The sequence below is a fragment of the Ctenocephalides felis genome, unplaced genomic scaffold (assembly GCF_003426905.1).
Source record: "Ctenocephalides felis isolate EL2017-DRISC unplaced genomic scaffold, ASM342690v1 CF-g0.4_SCAFFOLD_01170, whole genome shotgun sequence".
Lineage (NCBI taxonomy): Eukaryota > Metazoa > Arthropoda > Insecta > Siphonaptera > Pulicidae > Ctenocephalides > Ctenocephalides felis.
In genome coordinates this window covers 21,544,944-21,565,209 of record NW_020537324.1, presented here as the reverse complement: position 1 = coordinate 21,565,209, position 20,266 = coordinate 21,544,944, and the positions used below count along the sequence as shown (strand labels likewise).

At 30.1% G+C, this 20,266-nt stretch overlaps 1 protein-coding gene across 2 annotated transcripts in view; it reads left to right on the top strand.

Moving 5' to 3' along the window:
* The window catches only part of LOC113365944 (semaphorin-2A), a 596,710-nt gene that overhangs the window by 364,314 nt on the left and 212,130 nt on the right, over positions 1-20,266 (top strand). For both annotated transcript variants that reach the window (XM_026607489.1, XM_026607488.1), the window contains one exon: positions 16,541-16,628. In XM_026607489.1, the coding sequence (XP_026463274.1) occupies positions 16,541-16,628 (88 nt within the window). The remainder of the gene's footprint in view (positions 1-16,540; positions 16,629-20,266) is intronic.

Here is a 20,266-nt window from a genome sequence, read left to right as displayed (position 1 = left end):
TTATAATACTTCGGTACACTAACAAGGAGAACCTCAGGTTTACTCTTCTGGGGTTTTGATAAAACTTTGCATGGTGATAGGGTCGATAGTCAAACCGAACACCTTAAAACATTATAGGCCTATGAGAAGTTTAATTTAAAAAAAAAATAAAGTTGCGAAAATTAAACCGCGCGCAATAGATAAGAGTTAAAAATGATCGTTTAGAAATATATAGTGTGGTCCTTAATATGGACATTTTCGAATTTCCTTGCTCCCAAGGGCTCAAATGGTTTCAAATTGATAATGCTACTGATAATATGACAATTCTCTGAAAGTTTTAGCTCTTAATATTAACTCTTAGATAGTGCGCAATTCAATCAAACTTCGTATGGAAATAGCATGGAAAAAAGTTTGAAAATGAAAAAAAAAATTTTTAGGTATAACTTAGCGACAAATGAATTAAAAGTGAAAATTTGTCATTTTTTATTGAAAATTCGACACTCTGCAAAATTTTTGAAAATTTTTTCATGCTATTTCCATACAAAACTTTGATTGAATTGCGCTCTATCTAAAAAAACAATATTAAGAGCTAAAACTTTCAGAGAATTGATTTTTATCAATTTGGAACCAATTGAGCCCTTAAGAGCAAGGAAATTTGAAAATGTCCATATTAAAGACCACCCTAATTTATATATATATATATTTTGTATGATTCTGAATTTGATGTTGACATATGTATTAACAAAGTCTAATAATCTAATTTCAAAAATTTATTTTAAATCCATACGTTTCGGCTATAATCCTAGCCTTCATTCCGTGGAAAAATTAGTTGATCTTAGTGTTAATTTGGAAAACTTTAATAATCCATGGTATTAGGATATGGTAATGCACTATACTGTGTATTATAAACATTAACTTGAAATTACACAATATTTTCACAAAATACTGATTTGAAAAAATCACAAATGGATAGTGTGTTATTCATAGACTGGTTGAAGATGTAAATATATATATATATATATATATATATATATATATATAATGGTTGAAAACTGGGGGAGAATACTAAATATTTTTTAATTTCAACTCTTTTGACATAATTTGCTACGTAGTCTTTATTATATAAAAATGTAGAATTCTCAAATTGAAAATTGATGAAATACCAACGGTGACATTATTTAAATACCTTATAAAAATAAATGAGTCATTAAACATAATTTGATTACTTGCTGTATTTGAATTATTCGCAAGTAAATGATTGCTTCCTCAATTTTTCATCATTCCGAGAGCTAAAGAGCTTTTGTTTTTTTTTGATATCGAAACAATAGGCTTAAAAATGAAGAGGGTTTTCGCTATAAGACCAGTGAAAAATATCAATATTCGTTCCTCTTGCGACAGATTCCGTTTTTTTGTCGCAATGCTCCCTTCATTATGTATAATGTACCCTAAAATTAGACTTAAAAATCAATACGCGGCACAGAACGGAACCACCGAAAACACCTATTTTGCATTTCTTTTAGATTAATTTTGACAGTTGTATCAATCAACATCGTGCAGAAATGTACGTTTTTGCCTAAGGGCTCATTAGGGTGTAATTTACTTTTTTTAAATGTATAGAGATTGCGGAAATTCTTTTCCACAACATAAGAACTTGCATTCAATAATAATAAATAGAAATGGATATATTAAGTTTTTATTCCTATTACCATTAAGTCATTGAAGTTTCTTTTATTCTACTTAAAACTTTGTAATCTTTACGATCTTCATCTAAAAATACGTTTTCCTCCAAATTAACTAAAATTATATCAAAACACGCAACCTGCTAACCATTTCAATTTGACCAGTGTGAATTTTTATTCTAGAATTGCTTGTTATTATTTTATAGATTTTTAATATCGGCATGTTAATGTAAACGAACTGAATATTTCATTAAACATTCATTGTCGAAACTGAATACTGATAATTCTGAATGTTATTGTTTAATATTGTACTAATGGTATTTGCATAACCCGATAATGCATGATGCATTTACTGAAGCCTTTAGGATTATGTTTGAAACACTCTGTGAATCATGTTTTGCATTTGAATAAATGATTAATTTAAATAATATACTGGTTGTAAAATAAATTGTTAATATAATTCAATTATAGATATTTTTACTAGCGACTACAGTCGTAAGTTTTTTTTTCTGAAGCTGTATGAACGTAATCTAGTAACCAATAGTTTTGGGTTCGATACCTACCTTGGGCAGTTTGATATCAGATTTTGCTTGAGATTATATATTTCTAAAAGGATATCAAGTGAAAATAGTTTTTCGAAGCATTGCTATATATTTACAATGCTATTACAAATATATCTTATCAGAAGGGAAATAGCCATCAACGGGTTGTTTTTGACAACTGCCGACAGAACACATAGCTCTGATTGCAGTCTAAATACAAAAAATATCTATATAAAGTATACTAATTTTTCACACCATCCCTTGCAAAATTATTCCACAATAGTAGTTGAAATTTTTACTGGTCTTTAATCCGGTGGAGCGATCATATTGATTTGTAACATATTATTATCTTTTTACTTTGTTTCTAAATAGGGAAGAGCTCAAGAAAGATAAAATTAATAGATGCATAACAAAAAGTATGGAGAAAATAAACCTGGAAATGAAAATTTTATTTTGTATTTATTTTAGTCCATTCATATATAGATCTACAACATTTAACGACTTTATTATAAAATCTATTCTAATTACAATAAACAGCGTCGTGTTCCGGCGTGTAAAATGATATATCGTTGTAAGCGGCTTATAATAGTAGCACATAACAAAGCGTATCTCGTATTACGGTACCAAATTTGCGCAACTTTTGTTGTTTCATTTATTCAGGGCTGTCAGAATCGTTGTGTACGCGTAACATGGAACTCACTACACTTGTACACAAAAGTTTCTTAATGTACTTCCACAAAATATACGCAGACTGCTACTGGTTAACGAGAGTTGGATGGGCATTTTATTTCTTCATTATCTCGCATCGCAAACCTTGTCATGGCAGGATCCGATGGAATTAAATGTGGAATTCCTTCCTGCACATTCTAGGAAATTCTATATATAGATATTGATTTTTTCTCACTCGATTAGTACGGATATCCTCCGGTAGGAATATAATCAATTTTATATTTTAATTTAGATAGTATAAAAACATATTGTTGCTATTCTATGAATTCTATGCTCAGAACTTACACACGCTGCTGTTAACCCTTTCGCAACGTGTGCCGTCCATGGACGGCATCCGCATTACGTACTGTGTACACGGATGTCGTCCATGGACGGTCTTTGCTTCAAGATTTATCACTATAAGTGAAACTTTAAGCATTTCTAATTTTAATCTAGTATATATATATTGATACAACTTACAAGTCTTGTTAATTAATAAGAATAATATTTCATGATTTTTAACATCTACATAGTATGATTTTGCAGTTCCAAAAACAAGTTGAAAAAGTTTTCAATTGGCATCACATTCTAGAAGATTTCGTGCTTTCACTTAAAATATAATGCAAACAAAAGGTGAAATTCGTCTTTTATAAATAACTCTCTCGTCTAAGTACTCAGGGGCAAGTTCAAAACTTTCCCGACTTTGGCATTGTTATTAACGAGTGATTTACCTCTGTTTGCAAAAGGATTATAGTATTGCTTTCTTCTAGAAAACTAAAAACTTAATTTGATTCGGAATGAGGGGAAAGGATCTATATTATTTTGGCTATATATTCTATCTCATACTTTCTCATAGATTTATTTCAGTTCCCTCCTTGCTTGTTTTTTATTGCTTACTAAAATAATATATTTTATTACACATTTGTTTTAGTAAAATTTGTAATGAAAGTCTGGCTTTGTTATTGACATAGTTATATATAATTTTTGTAGTGCTATATATAACAGATGATACAACTTAATGCATGTACCTTACATCTATTATTAAATTCATGTACGAATCCGCATATATGGTTTCCAAGTTCAATTAAGTTTTATCGCTCGATAGCAATGGGTATCGGGTAATATAACCGAATTGTAATTCGACTATTTTAGTAATTCAAGGCAGATGCATACTGGATTCTCTTGTTTAAAAGTTTGCGCCGCAAAACTTTTCCCCAGCATACCTTTTGTAAGAAACTCCAAGGGTTATGTCTCACACGCAAACGACACCCTATGCTATATCCTGGTCGTTAGTACTAACTGCGCCGGAAACTTAGACCTGTGCCATCCTATAGGTATAGATACACGTGCACTGTCTTACTAGTAGGATATAGGTCTTGTTTTTCATTGGGGATAAGTATATTTTTAATCTATAGGTGAAAATGACACAAAGAAATTCAGTTACAAGTTGGTTTTTAGGTTTATGGGTTCAAAACATGATTACAGGACGACTTACTTATGAAAGAGATATTCGGATCGAATACTTGTAATGTATTCAAAAATATTTGATTTACTTGCCAAACTAAAGAATAAGTTATTAAAATGTTAGCCTTTCTTGGTATCTAGTTCCAAACCGTATTATTTATTCTTATATAGAAAGTATTTAAAAGAAGTACTATAAAAATATTATTATGATTTTAAAAATAGCAGTGCGATAGTTGGCAGTAGTAAAATGATGCCAGTTTTTTCCTTTAACTTTTGATAGAGTATTAGCAACATATCATATCGTCACTTGACGAAACAAAAAATCTGCAAGGACAGGAAGAAAACACTGTATTCCTTGTTGCAGGCTACGTGAGCCAAAGGTCGTGAAGCATATCGCAGGGGCGGTTTGTGCTGACATTAGCATTCCGATAGCGAATGTTAGATGGTGAATGCTGAATGCCGGGATGCTAGTTGCTAGTTGGCCTACGTGCCGTTGTCGTAACAATGCCCGTTGCCGCGATACCGGGAACAACTTTGAGAGAAACGGCCCTTGAGCTGCTGTCAGACCAGAGATAAATGAATTAACTCGTAATACCTGAAATTTATCGCTTTACTGCGCCTTCATCTTAATAAAAAATCTGTTAAATCATGGACGACAAAAATTGGCACTTTGGGTTTCAATTACTATCTAAGTATTGAAGCAGAAAGTATAAACTCCTGATTTTTTTTGGTCTGACACCAGATTTATTAGATATTCTATTGTGTACCTATCGAAGTGAAGACGCTGTTAACTTACAATATTAACACATTGTAATTGCCTTGCGCGGTTTACAATGTCCCAAAGCACTTTGGTCGCTCGAGTGACATACTAAATAAATAGAACGGTTTCAGAGAGTGTGGATACACTTCTACCTTACATAGTGTTAAGATGAATTTTTTATTTTTCATAAATCATATGTTATGTAATATAATTAATACTTAAATGAATTCATAATAATGCAAACCACTTATTAAAATTTTAAACAAATTGAAATATTAATTTTTAACTACGTTTACATTAAAATATTATTTGTAATAATATACTGACTACAGTACAAATTATTTCAACATTTCTACAAGTAAGCAAAACTTTTATGATGACATTATCGATATTTAAATGTTAATAATAACTAAAAAAAACTTTAATCAACCTACAATAAGTCCATTTTATGTGGGCATTTAATATCCAGTCTTGGGCTAGTAAAACTAATATTAATATGATAGAAACTAATACTTCAAACTAAAATCTTGAAAATCTGTCTACAAACGCCGAAATATATCCCAAATTGGCTCATACATCAGGACATCAATTACAGTGTTTTAGTCCTTTAAGGGCTAAGTATTTTAGTGTTTTAGTCCATTAATCACTTTTTTGTATCTTGTAATTTTATCAAGTTTAGATTCACCAACGTTTCTGTACAATGTATTCTTCTTTAAATCCTATGTTTTTATTTATTCCAGATAAATTATATTAGATAAATTAATACTTGGTACTTGTAGGTAACTATAAGCAGATCTTTTAGGTATTTAGCTATCGAAATAGCTGCATTAACTATCTTATGATCACTGCTATCAAACGCACTGCTATCAAGTAGTAGTTACATCAGTTTTAATCTCGAATATATTTTCAACTAAAAAGAATTTTTTGTGGCATTGGTGTAATAGTACAACAATAATAATGACCACTGGGTAGCCTTCCAATATTATAGAAAATAATCTAATTCTACTAATTTTGCAAAAAAAACTTGAAACAAGCATCATTCACAACAGATTATTGATTTTTTTTCTGATTGCAATTAATAAAAAAAGGTTAAATATAATGACGCCTTATCTATAAAAAAAAATTCTCTTATGATTTGTACTATTTATATCTTGTTACTAGGTCGTTTGAGAATCTCCAGCAGACCCTTACAATAACCTGATTAATATATTATAACTAGCTTACCGTAGATGGCATATCTATTCCAAAGTTCTATTACCCGAAGTCATCAAATACATTATCGTATTCAACAGCGAAAGTAATACATAATTCACTACTTACGACGTCTCGCCTGTTACAGCATCCCCTTGGAGCTTTGTTTGATTTCGTAACTAAATTAGTACACTCTGCGAATTAGCATGAGTTGTAGTATCTTGAACAAACACTAATTGATTTAAATCAAATATATATGGTTGACTTGTTGGATGGAACAGAGAAGCTGTGTCAAACACCTTTATCAGGAAAGTTGTTTTTCTTGAGATAGAAATTGGAATATAAAAAGAAACGTTGGGAAAAGACTTCCAACGATGTTGTAGTTCTACGAATGCTTTGTGCAGTGATATACATAATTAACTATAGCTGAGTGGTGTAAAAGCACTAAAGAGTTAAGTGACAATTTAAATGAGATTCGTATTCGAGTTTACGGAATTTCAGCTGAGTGCAACTTAAATTAAACAATTAGTCAAGACTTATTTACGATGCATTATACATAGTATCTAGTAGTATATTATTAAGTATCTACTAGATACTACACTACGCGTTTGATTTACTACTTACAATATTTTCTACTTATTAATAATTTTTATTAAATAGCCATATAATTATCAATAAAATATTGTGAATATTATATCGAATGAGAAAACAACTATTCAGTTGTTTTTCCAACATGTCCTTGCACAATACGAAGTGTTCTTAATTCTTGTCTAGGGCATATCAAATTAGGGTTTTCTAGTCTATTTATATTGCCATAAGAAAATAGATGATATGGTTATTTTATGTCTTGCTGACATAACTTCCACAATTTCTCATTCTCCTATGAAGCGCTTACTGTAATCATAGTTAAGGCCATCTACCGTTTTCAATACCGCAATTTAAATCTATTAATATTAGTATTTCATTGAATAATGGTCGATTCACTATAAAGGTCGCCTGTGCAGTACGGATATTACATTGTTGCCTCACATAATACGTTATGGGTACTTAGTTCAGATTTATAATCAAATTAATATTTTATTACCCGGCAGCGTTGCGCGGTATCGCACAGATCGGGTTTCCTTAAATGAGAGCCCGGGTGGTCGAAAACTGGTTACAAACGACAAATATATCGCAATAAAATGAAAAATGATGGGACAACAAGATATTAATGGCAAGTCGCAGATTTATAAGCAAATTTGAATTTATATGCCTTTTGAGGAATGTTGTAAATACTCGTAGATGCGCAATAGTGATTTCATAGATAGTGCAAGTGGTACTCTATTTATCTAGTAATATAGGCTCAGGATGTCTTGAAATAAGCTGGCATCTAGAAGCAGTGACGGATAAGTTCTCTTGTGTTTTTTGACAAAGAGGAAATTGTTACATCAATCAGGCTTGCTACCATTTCATTTGGATGATCGTCAATTTTGCTCTTGAAGTTAAGGTCACTCTTTTTAATTTCTTCACTGATTGTGAGTGTATCGGTGTCTTGATGAATTAACCATGTCGGTACATACCTTGGCGCGGATATTGCTTGTCTGAGTATTTTATTATGGAATCGTTGCATTGTTTGTATGCTTCTGACTTTAGCAGCACCCCATAGATGGATGCCATACATCCAAACTGGTTTGAGGATAAACTTTTATAATAAAATTTTAATGTACATCGAGAGTTTTGATCTATTTCTTGAATAATAAGTTCATTTTTTTTTAATTTTGATTGTTACTTAGTGAACTACTGATAAGATGTCTGACTAATAAAATATGGCAGACAGATTGATCACTTAATTAATTGATTACTTTTCTAACAATCGATTCCTTTTTTTTATTTGACTAGTTTAAGTTTGCATGATACTTACATGATGAATTTTCAACAAATGTGTATTTTTATTACTAAATGTTGAAAACAGGAATGTTTTATGATCAGTTGTTAGATCCATTGAGAATTAAATTTACACGAAATGATAATTTTATTACACCAAGCATATGCAAGTGCATAAAAGAGTTATTTTCAATCCGAGCCATTTCAAATAAGATTAATTCAATGCAAGTAGCATATAGGTTTTGCGGTTGGCGTTGCTCTGATTTCAGCAGAATGATTCATTCTCATTTTATGGGGACAGTCCGGCTGGCTATAGAATGAGTTCGTGAGGGAATTAGTATAACATGAGAAACTCTGCGGTCCGGGGTTTGCGGCTTATGGCACCGAAAGCGCGCAAATGTCGAAGGTTTAATTAGTATTTATGTGGACTATTATAATAAGCGGATAGAAACTGTTCGGGTAAAGTACTTTAAGCGCACGTGAGAAGATATCGATGAGATTGGTTTGTGGTCGGATTTATTGAAACTGAAAATTAAATATTCCATGCATATTGTATTCTAATACCATTCAAATCAATATTCTCATAAAATTTTGACAATTGAGATGACGGTGCAATTTTGCAGTCTCGTAGTTAAGTTTTTAATAAATTTTCGCCTGGTATAGTGAAATAAATGAAGCAGAAAATATAAGTCAAGGAAAAGCGATAAGACTTAATAAAAGTAATTACCATTGTTCTACACTTTTGAATCTAATGACATTAGCCTAGAAATTTCTATCTCGATCATAACGTAGAAATGATCATTTAATTTCTCATCATCGTTATTATAAAGTTTACCACAGAAATATCTGTATAATTGTCAACATAAAATTTTAAAGTGATAAGTAATATTTCAATTGATTCTATATTTTATTCTATTGAAAATTAGTGATATTTGATTCTTCTTTACTTTATATGAAACATGTGGATTGTTAAAGGTTAAGAAAAGTTGAGGATTAACACCAACAGTACTCAACATAAATCTCTAAAAATAACATTCCAATATTTGAACTTAATTTTTACCTTCTGATGGTAAACAAGTTGACTGAAGTGAATTGTTACACTTTATAATAAATATATTGGCTGTACAAGTTGAAAGTAACTAATCCTGTGTAAATGCCAACGTGTTTTTATCCTCCAAGAACTTGACAGTGCTTACACATGCACCAGTATCACTTTCCCTAAATCTTTTGTTTACCTCCGGTTTTCGGTGGCATCAAAAATCCGCAGATTTTTGTAAAAGACACATCTAATCTCATCACCAATTATCGCCGCTGGTAGCTCGTTCCGGGCGGGCGAAATAAAGTGATTGTCATTCAAGAGCAAACTTGAAAACATCCAATTACGCAACTTTAAATCCTCTCAACAGCAATGTACACACGCTTCGGTACTGTACTAAAAACACTACGAGAAAAATACATAACAAGTAATAAACAAACAAAGGAAGAACTCGGCAACTGCCATGAGAGCCATCCACGCCGACAAGCATAAATGTTTCCTGCGCTACGTCGTTTTCTATTCTTCTGTCCTTAAAGCATTCGGAGATGGTAGTAGTCGATGAGTTGATCAACAGGTCAACAATAAAATTACAATCATTTTTTCGAAGTTTCATCAATGTTTATTCATAAATCTTCAGTGTAGAAATGAAATTATCACGACCATACAAAAAGCATTTGGAACGAACCTCGCAACACTAGTCAGAGGTCAAAATTCAGTAAAAAATTTGTTTTTTTGAAATAGATGTTCAATACAATACTATTCCAAAGATACCAATTTTAGAAATTCAGGGTCCACAAAAAACATATTTAAAGTAGCAATTTATTTTTGATTAGTAAACCTTATGTTGAAAACACTTCCCATTTTTGTCTTACAATTTTTGGATAAACTGTGTTTGATACATAATTGCATTAATTATTGCAAAAACGTGGTATTTGAAAAATTTTAAAGATGATATCTTATAAATATGATCTTTCATAAGATAGTGATATTGAAAAAGTAACTAGTTTGTTATAGTATTGGTGAGTAGGAGTCACTTGCTAGAGTCAATTGTCAATTTCATGAGTTTATTGGTAAAACTGATTATTGCAAATAAATGACGTTTTATGACAACATTTTTTATTGTAATACTGTTGAAGTAAAATATCAATTATGTTAGAAAAACTATAGGCGTTACATTAAATACATGAACTATTTTCAATCAGAATCTGTTTCCATCTAAATATTAATTTCATTTACTATCTACACTAAATTTTATTTAGCTCTTCGATTATGTTCCCAAAGGCGAGATACCTTGGGACCTCACAGGATGTACAAAGGAAACATAAACCAGCAAAGTTCTTCGACTTTTTCTATCTTCATTTTACTTGCTACACTATTTTCAAGTTACTTATAAAAAATATATGATAGTTATTGCGATAAAGTAAAATGAAAAAGTATTCTATAACTGCAAGAATAGAAGCGGAATGAGAGAAATATTGAACTTCAGAAAATATTATATGAAATTGAACAATAATTATAATAAAATCTAGGAAGATTATTATATAAATACGTGTTTATATAATCATAATTATAATAATTTTAGAATTAAATAGTGTACAAAAGCAAAACTTCAAGAAACTAATTCGAATCGTTTCTTTTCATATAAGAAGCTAGTTATTATGATTGAATGCTACAAAAACGAAATATATATATATTCATAAAAATCCTATACATACTTCTGTACGTATTTCTAAATAGGCAAATAAATAAATAGTGATATATGATTTGTTTGGATTCGGTCACTGAAATATTGTTCAAGCAACTCTTGCCTACTTATTAAAAAGAATTAATCAACCAGTATTTTATTTAGTCTATAACACTATTACACTATTTATCAGAAATCTACTCAAATGAAAAGTGGTTGAAGTATGAATAATGCATAAAGACATTTTTTGTTGATGTTAAATTCAAGAATGAATTTTTTCAAGAAAACTTAACTACGAGGCTGCAAAATTGCACTGTTATCTCAATTTTCAAAATTTTATGTGAATATTGATTTGAATAGTTGTAATTTTCAATATGAAGTTATAACTTTAAAAAAATTGTATTGCTTTAGTACTCTAGGTTTTAATATGTTACAGTAATTTATGCACTTATTATAATGAATTTCATGGTCAAAATGAATTCTGTGAACCATTAGTTAAAATATTTTTTCGCATCATACTGTCAAGTATTATTATCTAGTGAAAAGGACTTCAGACAGGAACTTCAATATTAAATTAAATTAAAATTAAAAAAAAGATGTATTGGGATTTTTTTTATTATGTTTATTCAAGGCAATATATTTTAACCAGATATTGTGTGTAATACTTACAAATGACTAAATGTTTATTTTTAGGGTACTTCGAACTTAATTTATTTTGTCGCCTAAGGTAGTTGTTAACTGGGCCAAGTTTGTTCATTAATGTTCTATTGGTACACAGCCGAAAGCCATCCGCTTTGCACAACTCTAGGACTAATTTCTATTGCAAATATAATACCGGCCAAAATCAACATTATTATTAATAACGCATGACTGCCTTGTCATAATAGACTGAAGCATATTGTCTCGGTATCGCAGTGCGACGAAGTTGCACCGGTAATCAAATCATATCCTTCATTTGCCAAGAATAATTCAACACTGTTGACTAATATGACACGCCTTTGTTGATTAACGCACTAATGCATTTAACTAGCATTAGGATAAGACTGGTATAGAGACAATGCGAATTAATCGAAGCGTTAATGCATTCTGACTTACATGATACTGATTTAATTAGAAGTGCTCTCGGCGTAATGTGATATGTTGTATATTTTTGTTAGAAGATAATACATTACATTTATAATAAAAAGTAAAAGACTTTATATATTTTTTCATATTTTTAATTATTAAGAGAGTTTGTAGTTGTTTAAGTGATCACGAAGTACCAGTTGAACCACGCGTTTATAACAACCTGATATCAAATAGTAGTGATATACAATTTTACTGCAAATATGGGTGAAAATAGGTTTCCGGTATTGTTTCCGGTATTGTTACATTAAGATAAGCATATATCGCTATTAGAAAAATGCTAATATAAAATATATATAAAACTAGCAAACCGGGCGAACTCCGTTTCACTACCAGATGGTTTTACTTTATGTAACATTTTGTTTGTTGATTAAAACATGAAGAAAAAATTGCCTGCTATTGAAATTGAATAAAAATTTGCACAATACACGTGATTGATTTGATGGTTTTCAATTGAAATGTTAGGAAACGAATAACTTATTTTTTTACATTTTTTGCACAATTTCACAGTGAACACAATGCCGGTTTGTCACATGAAATTAACTAAGCAGAGAACAATGAGTAGCTCTCAAACAAATGAGTAGCAGTCAAACAAAAAATAGTAGTTTGTAGTACATGCTAAGTATTAGAGATGACGCTGTATGTGAAGAAAGGAAAAGTGTTTTCCGCTTTTCTGTTGAAATCTTTCTTAAATTTTTCTTACTATAAACCTCACGGAGTCCGAGACCTTTCCAACGAATGCAAAATCGTCGAAATCGGTTTGTGTGTTCTGGAGTTATATCGTCAGAAAGGAAAACCCGACTTATTTTTATATAATGCAATATATGAAACCATCGGGCTGCCTTCATATGCAGTTGCCTCAACCCATAGGACTCTTAAATCATGATTCCTATTGAAAAGTAATCATCTATGCCAAAAAACATTTTTACAGTACTACGAGTACATCTATATAACGCAATTGATTTTAAGGTTTTATTGATGACCTCAAGCAAAAATTAATGTATTAAACACTACAGAAAGTTCAATAGAGTATTAGATAGACCATGATTCTTAATCTGGCGCACTAGAGTGGACTTTCATTGTTTTCTTGGTTTATGAATTGAAATTCGGAACAAGTAGGAGACAATGTTGTATCGAAAAAGTAGTACTAAACTAAAAAGTGAACAATTATTTTTACATTTCAACTGATTATTTGATTTTATGAACTGTACTTTCTTGACTTTAGTAAATGCTGCTTTTTCATCTTTAGATCAGAATTTATAGATTATTATACGATTTTTTCTTATTGTAAGCTTTGATTGCTTCATCTTGAACAGCAATCAAAACTTATAATCTGTTGTGCTATATTGACTGACTTGGTTGTGTAATACTACACTGAACTAGTTGGTTTTAGAGATTGTCCTATCTCTGTGTGATGAATTATTATTACAATTTCTGTGATAGGGTGAATGTTTATTGATGCAGCAGTGTCGGATCAGGCTATATCCACTTGAAAACGTATTTTTATTTTTATTTCCAAGTGAAAACCATTGTCATTACTGCTTGACGATAGGCTCTTGAAGCGGGATCAATCTCGGGACCCCTGATTCTGATTAAAATCCAGATCCATAACCAGAACTAGTCGTTTTAGCCACTTACATATGAGCAGGCCATACGATTTAATTTATGTTTCAAAAATTGGTTTGGCGCGTAATATAGTTATTGTATAATAATACAAATCAGCTGATTTGGACCAGTAATTATATTTCAATAGTTAATCATAACCTTATTACATAAATGATACGACCAAACCAAAATTTTACCAGTGCCTCCAACAATTTTTGTTAAATCGACAATTTTAATTAAACTCAAACCCATCGAACATGTCCACTAGCAATTTCCATTCTGGTGCCTGCACTTCGCTTTTGATATATTATCGAACTGTTGAAATGATGATATTTGGACCTATTGTCCGCAGCCAGCGGCTTCCTTGACAATTATTGTGGGACAATTATTTGGTAATCTCTGTTTCGTCCAGTAGAGCACATTGTTTGTGTACGCGCATTGCACATTCACACGATACTATGGAAGGCCTAGAGCGGGTACAATTTCCCTCGAAATTCAATATAGACAACGTGCTATTGCACTAACCAAGTTATTTGATAGCGCTGCACAATTTCGTGATTTGGCGTATGGCGCTATTGTAAATCATTCTCATTAATGGATAGATAGGCGAATTGGAAACTGTTAATAGCAATTTACAGTTTGACTTATTGCATTTTTATGAGAATTACTGCGATCATTTTCTATAAGAATTTGATTTTTTTTATTTATTATCTCTTTTATTTACAACTGTCCAGTAAAGGACATTCAATGAATGAATTTACAAGAGTCGGCCGAAAAGGGACATTGTATACTACAAAGGCATGTTGAAAAAAACAACTCAGTAGTTGTTTTTCCATTCAATATAAAATTCACAATATTTTATTGATAATTATATAATTTTAACTATTGACTTATTCAAAAATATACAAATTTGATAACTTTATTTGTTAGACAGGAGGCACTCATATATTATCAAAGTTGAGGACCATCCCAACGAATTATAAAGACCAGTTCTCAATATATCAGCTATAAGGAGAATAAAAAATGTTGATTCATAGACCTGAATTAGCGTCAATTAAAAAATCACCCACAGAATGTTTTTTATGTATGTAAAATATAATATTAATCTATTTTCATGATTGCTTATAAAATATTATTTTGATAGCTATTTCTAATATTCATAATCAAAACAATATTAAAATTGAAATGTGCGTAGTAATACCGTATGGATACCAATCCATATTTTTATATGTTCCAAATGTTCATACATATATACATATTTATTTATTTTTATATATTTATACATAATGCAAGCCACCATATGTATACGGCACTCGTAACGAAAGGGTATTTTTTTACTTTTATAATATTGTTCTATATCAAGCATAGGTCTTAAAAATTGATTAAAATTCTGATATCTCAAATATTTTATTTTTTTATTACATGGTCTTTGTCGCTCTATTCTTTCGAATAAAAAAATTTATGCAATTTTGTGATTTATATTTGTATTATCTGCTACAAAATTTTAGTTTTTATTATTAATTTTTTTATATACTCGTTCATATATACTAAATGCTCTATGACGTTGTTTTATACTCTTAACTACGATTTTTACAAATGGAACAAATACATATTTTTATAATGACATCATTATTATTTGGAAAATTGTTGAAAAATGATTTGTGTGATGTATTAGTTTAATCATATATTTTTATCCAATATAAAACTAATTACAAAATGAAACGTAGCTTTGAAGGATTAAAAGTATTTAACACCAGATGATTTCTACTATGGATCTTCTGATTGCAGAGGATTTATAAAAAAAATTCAGGGCCAGCTTATTGACTAATAGAAAAAGATTATTTTTCTGATAATTATTTAAAAACTAATCATAGTATTACCAAATTAATCATATCATTATTGAAGTTATCAATTCTCTCACAAGATCTACTATTTGTATACATAATTTTCTACATTCTAATTTCAAAAGTAATTCTTTATAATATTTTATAATATAGAAGATCTTTATAATATCAAGTTCTATCTTTAATTTATTCATTTTTAATCAATCCGTTGCCAGTGTTTCTTTTATAATTTATAAAATTTATAAAAATATATAATTAAATTGTTAGTTATATAGGATAATTTTAGATTCCTTCATATCGATCAAATTCGATTGTAGCTTTCAATGATCAATTGACAATATTTCTATTTATTGGTGTTAAATTCACTATTTTGCAAGTGAGATTTATTTTTTCTAACGTATATATTCCTTTTCTATGAATGTTTTTTTTAACGTATGTAACTATCACTCTTCTATCACTTTTCGTTCACTTTTATCTATATTTTTAATATGCCATTAAATCAATTTCCAATATATTTTATCCATTATCATAAAAAAACACTTCGATATTTTGAATTCATTAACGTCGCATTGCTGTTTTATATTTTACCCAAAAACAATAATTTTAAAATGATCTATTATCCTAGTTATTAGCATAGGAATATAATTAAAAGCCAATTACGAAAAACCATTTTAACGACTCTTTTTATCATTACTCAAAATAAATCGAAGTGTAATTATGGTGAAACATTTCACGTTGATACGTGATATGTAAATATTTTATCATGCGGATGATTATTGGCGTTATGAGTATAAACCTGCATGAATATTTAATAAATCCATTGAATAATTTATCAGAGTTTATGCTGAACCTTATATTTTAGATCACAAAAATACGTTCTTTAAATAATATGGTCGTGTTTATATAGAGATTATGCAAAGGGCAACAAATATTTGGCGTATATATATTATTATTGTGAATACTTCTCTACAATTAATGAATCTACTATTTATTTAGAAATACTAAATCGATAAATGATTGTAAAATCCAGATTGTTTTATTTATTTTTAATTTTTTCCAGATCATGTGCGAGAATTCGAATGCGGACTTATGTACTACAGAACATTCCACTTGGACAGCAAGAGGGATGTACTCTATGTCGGAGCAATGTAAGTTTTATTAGAGTTTATATATATATATATATATATATATATATATATATATACTATTTTGTAATAATTCCAGGTTTTTTATATGTTATCTTATACCTGTTACTTATTCATTGAATGTACGATTGATAACTTAACTGATCTATAATTGTGATATTCATTCAATATATATGTTAAGGTTAACCAAATTATAATTCATTTATTAATGTTTAGCCTAGTTTATCATAACTATCCAAATCAATATTTCCAAACCATGTTTTGCTATCGCTTTATTTCACTAAACACTTTGTTATGTGTGATATATTTCACGATTATGAACACCATTATCATTTTAGTATTACAATTTATATCTTTCATCGCGTGACAATATTGTATGACAATTTCAAGATAATCATCCTAGTACAATGATATATTATTTGTGTTGATGTTTTATGTGATTCGACACCATATTTAGGCGTTTTATTGATTGAATATGCTTTTGGAAACTTGCTTGTTCTCCTCATTTCTGACTTGTAATATACTTTTGTGTTTCCATGTGATTGTCTTTCCAACCGAATGTGTATTTTAGGTATACTCCTGCATTCAGTTAGAATTTTTGAAAGAAATAGTTATGATGTATATTAGGAATTAGAAAAGAATGAATATTTTTAAATGAATTGAATTGGATTAGATAGGGAAATTATCTAAACTTATTAAATCTCCTGAACTCTTAAAATCTCCCTTAATCTGTTACACAATATATTTAATAAAAATATAATGAGTGTAACTTGAACATCTTTTTGAGCAGTTACTAAGTTATTCGTCTATTTCCAACTTTCATCTTTTCTCTTATATCTTGCTTTCAGTTTCATGTATTTTCTCATCTTCCATAAACGTTTCATATGTTTCCTTTTCCTCCATCATTATGTGATTCATAGTCACATTCTGGATAGTACTTTTATTTACATATTCCGTACATATTTGTTTGATGTACAATATATCTTTTAATGATAAATATAACCTCTGCTGTGTGGGGTCGTTTGGCGCGTAAATTGCACTCATGGTAAACGTCGAATATCATATGACTGAAGCAAATGCGGGAGTCCATTCTATGAATGCTCACTAGTATAAATTTCACAAAGATATTCATTTTGCACATATATCATATGTCGAATGAGAAAAAAGACGAATTACGGGTTGCTTCTTCCTTTTATGTGAGTTCAACTATCTTCTAGATTTACATTTAAGTCCTTCTTCTTTTTAGTATTTTTATTGAACAGCGATCACAACTCATGGGTTACATTAGCGAAGAATTATTTAACTATATTACTTTTTAAGCGGGTCTTCCTATGTGACGGCCTGTTTTTTAGGGATATTTTAGGATTTTTTTCTACGACTAGTAAATATTTAGAGCTTCAAGTTTTTTATCATTCATTAACACATATTTGGACAGTATAAAATTTCAGCTAAAAATATTCAGTAAAACTAGAGTTACAGCGCTCTGAACACCCCCGCCTCGAAAAAAAGAGCTCCCACTTCCTACACGATTCCGGCTGATCGGCTTATCTGAAAAAAAAAAAAAAAATAAACGGCGTTTTAATTTGTATTCTTAAAAGCACGGAATGACCTATAATCAAATAAATATAAAAAAAGAATTGGATTTTTGATAGACATTTGAAATAAAAGTTGCAAATTAGGCGTGTTTTTGTTTTTTGCTATAAAAAATCGAAGTTTTGAAAATTTTCGATTGATAAATAATAGTTCATTCCATGCGTTGAAATATATTGAGTGTACCCTGTAAATTTCAAGTAATTCGGTCCAGCCGTTTCTGCTGTATCTTTAAAACGACTTCGAATTTTCTAAAATCGCTTTACTACCGTATTCTAGACAAGTTAAGGGAGCAATTTATGAAAAAAAAAATCGATTTTTTTAACCCATCACATAGGAAGACTCTCTTAATACATAGCAACCCAAACAGTTGTCCCATACATATGATTAATTTTATTTTATTTATACCATTTTTACAATTGGTAATGGTGATGATTTTTTATCACTTCTGCTTGACATAAGGATCGAGCTCTCTGGACTTCTAATTCAAATCCCATCGCCATAACCATTTACCTACGGAAAATTCAACCTCTTCTTCGATGATGTTTTATATTTTATATTACCTAATACAATTTAATCATATATGTCATATATATTTATATGCTGAATTTACAACATTAGATGGTTCAATTCTAAAGTAGCAGTAGCAAGGTGCACGTGAATTCGATGCTACCAATTAGGTTAAAATTTCCTTTCAATATTAAATTTTGCTTCCTTATTGTTTACTTAATGAATATTTAATCCCAAATACTACTTCATTAACATGTAGATATATGGATTATATTCAACACTTTCTCTCCTACTACAGCCTATAATGAATTCATTATCCATTATGTATTCGATAAACAGTTCCATAAAAAATTGCTTTCAAAGGATCCACTTTGCCCCAATGCCATTAATAATAAATCCGGCTGTTCTTCTCTGAAAAAATTAAAACCAAGTCAATGCTGTTTATTGCGGGGATCTGAAAGGCTTATGCTTATGAGCACCTGTAACTTCGAACATCGTTTCCTACATTTATTAATTATGCTCTGTAAGCCCATGAGGTTAGAAGAAAGTTACGTTGTTAGAACACGATACTTTAAGTGCTTTCGGTCTGCCACTTCGGCTCTTAATAAAAAATATTGATGCGCAAAACTTTGCAGCGCTGTCTCGCCTGCTTAAATTGTATTTGCTGTACTTTGTAAATGAAGCCACTATAAAATAATATATATATATATATATATATATATATATATGTATGTATTTACGCAGATTTAAAAGAAATATATAATCTGGTAAAACATTTGTATACGGAAAGTAATAAAAAGGACACGCTACATTCAGTTTGAATGCTATTTGAAAACTGGTCAAGTTGCTGGTCATTTCATTTGTTAATGGCTTTATTCCATATCAATATTAGACAATCCTCACTAAATCTCCTTGTAAATATATTAGTTTCAAAATGTAAGATCGTTGGTTGAAAGAAATCGATGCTGTGTTGAAGATTATTTGTACTTTATATATCAAAGTGGAACAAAAAAATATAAATCCTATATATATATATATATATATATATATATATATATATATATATATATATAAGTACAAAAAAAGGTCTCTCGAGGAAAGACCTATTAATTTTCCCACTTTTGTCCCATTCCTGTTACTTTTTTTTCCCTCTTGTGAAATATGAAAGCCCCCAACCGCACGCGGTAAGAAACAACCAGTATTCTACCCGCATTTTCTAATACTCGATAATTCTTTGAAAGGAGGCACTGTAACATCAAAACAATTTGCATCTAATTCGCCCGACAATAATCTGTTAAAAACCCTTTCAAGACCCTTCGTTCAGAGCTGTCGATTCTTGTATTATAAATTTTAAATTGGGTCGATCGATCCCCAAAAGACTTGCGTTTCACACTTTACCTCGAGTGCCTAAGGGAGAAATGTGCATCGTTCATCCTTTGCGAATTCGCGGTCACCATTAATAACATTCAATGTCGTGCGATATAAGATCGCGTTTGATTTATGTACCAACGGTAAATGCGAAAATGTCGCTTATATTTTTG